Source organism: Galleria mellonella, unplaced genomic scaffold, assembly GCF_026898425.1.
Source record: "Galleria mellonella isolate WM207_F2 unplaced genomic scaffold, CSIRO_AGI_GalMel_v1 utg132, whole genome shotgun sequence".
NCBI classification, from domain to species: Eukaryota; Metazoa; Arthropoda; class Insecta; order Lepidoptera; family Pyralidae; genus Galleria; species Galleria mellonella.
Genome location: NW_026441989.1, coordinates 67 through 5,450, shown reverse-complemented (window position 1 = coordinate 5,450; position 5,384 = coordinate 67). Strand labels below are relative to the sequence as shown.

At 37.4% G+C, this 5,384-nt stretch overlaps 1 protein-coding gene across 1 annotated transcript; it reads left to right on the top strand.

Annotated features, from left to right (window-relative positions):
* The first annotated feature begins 3,698 nt into the window (after positions 1 to 3,698).
* On the top strand, positions 3,699 to 5,068 carry LOC128202493 (uncharacterized). The gene is made up of 2 exons (XM_052903047.1): positions 3,699 to 4,052; positions 4,476 to 5,068. The coding sequence occupies exons 1-2, from the start codon at positions 3,711 to 3,713 to the stop codon at positions 4,605 to 4,607; spliced, it is 474 nt and encodes a 157-aa protein (XP_052759007.1). The 5' UTR covers positions 3,699 to 3,710; the 3' UTR covers positions 4,608 to 5,068.
* Positions 5,069 to 5,384: the final 316 nt, after the last annotated feature.

Genomic DNA, 5,384 nt, shown 5'->3' with positions numbered 1-5,384 from the left:
AGAGCTAGACAGAGATTAGCGATTCAAATATTAAGTACTAGTTATATTCCTCGGCTTCGCTCGTGATTCTTCTCCAAGAAAAGAGTTATCAAATGCGATAACATTTTTTTTAAATCCTTCTAGTGTTTCCAGAGATTATCGTGTTCAAACAAACTCCGTATTATTATTAAATTTATTATTTATTATTAATTACAATGAGAAACAAGCTGACAACCCATCTGATGGGAAGTATTAACCGTCGTCTATAAATATTTCAATACCACGGACATAATATAATATACTGTTTCGCCTATGATGTCCGTCATGCGTTGCCATTCCTAAGGTGTTATTCCTCTGTACACTGTAAATTCACTGCCATATCAATGCTCTTCAAACCGAAACACAGCCATGTAAACACAATTGCTTTACGGCAGAAACACGAATATGACAGAGGTTGATTGGGTAATGACTTTTGTATAAAGTCTTTATTATAAAACTCTCAGGTAAAATTCCAGGCATTTACAAGTTACAATACAAGTGAAAACTATATTAGTATAGATATAAAAAATCCAGGCAATTTTAACAATACAAGTGAAAACTATATTAGTATAGACATAAAAGTTCCAGGCATTTCTGACAATATAAGTGAAAACTATATTAGTGTAGACAAAAATTCCAGGCAATTCTAACAATACAAGTGAAAATTACGTTAATATAGACATAAAAATTCCAAGCAATTCTAACAATACAAGTGAAAATTACATTAATATAGACATAAAAAATCCAGGCAATTTTAACAATACAAGTGAAAATTACATTAATATAGACATAAAAATTCCAAGCAATTCTGACAATACAAGGGAACAGTATATTTAAAGTTATTGTTTTCAATAACATACCAGTGGAACTTGATAAAACTTTCACACGATACGAAATTCATAAGCGTGAAAATGCCGATGGGTCTGTTTTCCATCCTGGAGGAACATTGACGTGATATACATATATACATAATATTATATATCCACGTACACTTTTAGACTTGAAACTTTCCTACCGCGAGTCCTCTGGCTATACTTATTGTATATTCATTTAATTTATTTCAATAGTCGAACTATTATTGTGGTTTTATACGACTAGGTATGTTGAACCGCTATTCTTCAAAGGTGATCATACAATAAATGAAAGTAAAACATACATGACTATCCTCGTTAAAGAAACATCAATCAAATTGAATTAGTCTCTCTGCAGAAAGTATTTGCTGAAGTGTCAAGAGTACTCGAAGTCGACGAGCTTTCGTCGGAACATGTTCTTCAATATTATGACTTTTGGAGAAGTAAATTAAGAGTTTTTGAGCAGAAATATGTGTATGTAAGTATAGAATATATTATATTTTGTAAATATATCAAAAGGCATAAGGTTGTTAAAATTATAACTTTTTTACAATATATATACTAACGAATTTATATCCAGAAATTTGTTAATATATACTTATATATTTTTTTACCTTAATTTTTTTATACAACTTAGAATGGCAAACTAGCTGATGGCCCACCTGATGGAAAGTGGTAACCGTCGCCTATAGACATGAGCAGTACCATGGACATAACAGAGTATACTGTTTCGCCCATGCGCATGCAACGCATGGGGGGTATCCCCATGCGTTGCCATTCCAGAGATGAATATGTAATGGAAGAGCCAGAAAGGAAAAGCAGCAAAATTCTTAGTCGGCCTCATGACTTTGAGATTCAGATTCCTTGTTTAGCATAAATGCTTAGGTTTTCGTTGGGCCAAAGGTAAAGTATTTTATAATTTGGCTTCTAACAAACGGCGTGCTCACAGCGATTACGTATGTAACAAACAAATAACCACAATAGTCGCATTATTATTAGCTAATTAGTAATATTAACAATTAGACTACGCCCTTGTGGTGTTTATTACAATCAGTAGACTAATTGATGATGCGTTGGAATTGGGACCAAATTTAAATCACGTCAAATAAAGTGCCAATAATAATGGTAATATTCATTTGATGTTAATTATGATTTCTGTTCCCAATTTTATTGCGCCAAAAATTTGCTTGCAATACTGATTATGACTTTTTTTATGGGTGAAAATGGGGTGGTAACCTCCCAAACACAACTACCGAGTGATGATAGATGAGAATGAATTAGGCCAGTCGGTTTATTGTGATGAATTCACAAGGAATTCACGACGATGGTTTCTAAGATAGACCGCATGAAAGTCAACCTGATCTTAGGTTATATATACTTTAAATTAACTATTATGTAGAGTATTAAATCTTGACCATTAGGAATATCACTTTTTTATCTGGAAAATTAACTAATGCATGCTGCCAATTGTGTCCTACGGAACCGAAATGCCCGGAGTTTCTTTTGCATGATAAAATAAAAAATGAGAATATCCGCAAAGGAACTAAAGTGACCGACATAGCCCAAAGGATAAACAAGGTGAAGTGTCAATGGGCTGGTTTGTTATAAAGCTCGAAGAACCGACAACCGATGGGGAAGAAAGATTCTTAAAAAAACGTGGTGGTTCCAAACTAAATGTAATCACCTCAAATGCATTGTAGAGAGTCAGTGGAAGCAGTTGGCTCGGGACCGTCTCTTATGGTAGTCTATGGAGGTGGTCTATGTTCACCAGTAGACAGATAACGACTGATATGATGATGACGATCTAGAAAATGTTGGTAGTTCTGCTCTCGTGGATTGTACAAAAGTCGATTGCTTGGGTACCTCTGTCCCACTCGTGTTTCATCGCTTGGTTTCTGTAATTTGGCAACACCAATTAGTGTGGCCGCTTTCGTGTCGGAGGCCAACGGTCTACCCCTAGTTCCATCTATCTTCGACTTGTCGCAGTCGCCTCTAGATGAGTAATGTGTGTTGTTTATTGCGAACTACTTGGAGATTTATTACTTTTCTTTTACTAATACTTATATGGTTTTCTCATTGCGATTGGGGATGTAAAAGAATTCAATTTTTATTGCATACTTTCGGCCCAGCTGTCCAAGCTGGGTCGAAAGTATGCAATAACAAAAATAATTTATTAAAAAAATATCCAGGGTGCTCTGCAGCTCTCTCAGTTTTTGGTTGCTATGTAGATTCCGGTATAGAATGGGCCACCCCTTCATTTCCTATTGGTGTCATAAGAGGCGACTAAGGAAACTTATGGTCGAGGGATGGGCAGCATCGGTTACCAACCCGTCAAGTGTGGCAACTACTGGCAAAACCCCCAACTATGAAAGAGGCGTATGTCCAGAAGTGGAGGGATAATGGCTAAGATGATGATAATGAGTCAGGTTGTTGTTGCCAGATGGAGCATTTGTTTTATTTATAAAGTATGTGTATCGCTGTCGAATTAATAAAATATATACCCAAAGTAATTGTTGCGAACTCCTTAGTTATTTTTAAAGGTTTTTATTTTTATTGTATTTTTATACTTTTGTTTCCACCAATTGTCACTTTTGCTCTTTGCTGTCGTAGTCTATATTTCGTAGTTTTCTGTATTATAGTTATTTTCCTTTTAAACCCATTGTTTGATTACAACATATACATCAATATACAGTCCATAATATCGCCCACATTTTTGGTCCTTCTTCGGTAAACAATCACACCTTACATTTTCATTCCGTATTTAGTTTCGTACGTAGTAGTGTTCATACAAAGCAGTATTGTATAGTTCATTTAATGATCACGCGTAGTAAAGGTAAAATCATGTCATCGCATAACGTCTCTTCTACTACATCTCACGCCGAGCCGTCTCATGTAGGCTTAGATAGAGTCTGTGCAGATGAAGGTGATCAAGCTCGCAGCTTGCTATCCGCGCAGTCGAAATCTCGTGTTTCGTCTTTGAGCGTGAAGGCGCGGATGGCTGCTGCTGAAGCTGTCCACAAGCGTCGCCAGTATGAACGTGAGGCCGCACTCGCACGACATCTTGCGGAAGTCGAAGATGCTGAATACCGTGCCGAGCTGGAGCAAATTAGTGCTGAAGCGGACTCCAAAGGTAGCAGGCGAAGTAGGAGCACCTCTACTCGTATGACCAGAACGGAACAATGGGTAAAAAATAATTGTAATATTGAAATACACGACACTAGAGATGAACGTCATGAGGTCTCACAGCCTAGTTATTCGGCCTTCGCGCCAGTAACTCCTCAGGCTGCTGCTCCACAATTAGCAGCACATCTCACCAATTCAACACGCGCAGGTTCTGTTTCTCATGTACCAGTACAGGCGAGTGTATCGCCACCCTTTCTGGTACATCCCGTAGTGACCACGTGACCGTTGGTAACAATGATGTTAATTCTCAGTTATTTTTACAAATTACGGCCAACATGGCAGACGCAGCGAAAGCCTTAGCCACAGCTCACAACATGCCTAAACATTCTAATATAGAGTTGTTCCCATTTACAGGCAGTGCATTACTGTGGTTACAATTCAAAAAAATATTTGCTAGTACTAAATCATTTTATTCCCTTGTAGAGAACGTTGCGCGTTTACAAAATGCGCTTCGTGGACCCGCACGAGAAGCCGTCGCTTCGCTTCTCGTCTCTGCAGAGGATCCTGAAGAGATCATGTGCGCACTCGAACGAAGTTTTGCGTCACCAGAAATGATTGTTTTCAGTGAGGTACAATTATTGAAGTCGCTACCTCGATTAGGTAACGATCTTAAAGAGTTAAGTACTATTGCTAATAAGGTACGGAATAGTCTTTCTACTATAAAACTACTCAATCATAGTGAATATTTACATTCACCAGAATTATTTCATGTCATTTTAGGAAAATTGAACCCTAACACTAAAATGAGATGGAGTGATTATGCATCAGAATTTAGTAGGTCGAACCCACACCTTTCTAAGCTGGAAGTTTTTTCACAATTTTTGACACGTGAACACGAGCGTCATACTAACTTCGCTTTATCTCCTGAATTGGCTCTCTCTTTAGCAACACAACAATTGCACGTAGGTCAAGTTGCTAATAAACAATTCAGACGTGAAATTATTCATTCTACTTCTCACTCTAAAATTAAAACAAATTCTAAGATAGGATGTGTTTATTGTAAAAATAATCATAACATTAAATATTGTGATAAATTTAAATCCTTGTCAGTCGATGAAAGATGGAGTTGGTTGCGAGAGTTCAAGGTTTGCTACAGATGTCTACGTCGCTCATCACATCTATGGAAGACGTGTAAGGTAAAACCTTGTGGTATTAATGGCTGCTCCTTTCGGCATCATCCTCTACTTCATGGTAGACAGGATACGTCAATGTCACCACCTGCACCTGATACACTGCACATAAATGACACAGTGTGTGCCACTGTGAGTCAAGGCGTATCCTCACCTTCTACCACTGCACCTTTGGAGGATAAGGTTATTATTAGTAATACCG

Bases quoted from the DNA above. Each gene is read 5' to 3' on its own strand.
- LOC128202493 (XM_052903047.1), top strand. From the start codon at position 3,711: ATGTCATCGCATAACGTCTCTTCTACTACATCTCACGCCGAGCCGTCT. The intron at 4,053-4,475 runs GTAAAAAATAAT...ATTCCCTTGTAG, and splicing joins TGACCAGAACGGAACAATGG to AGAACGTTGCGCGTTTACAA.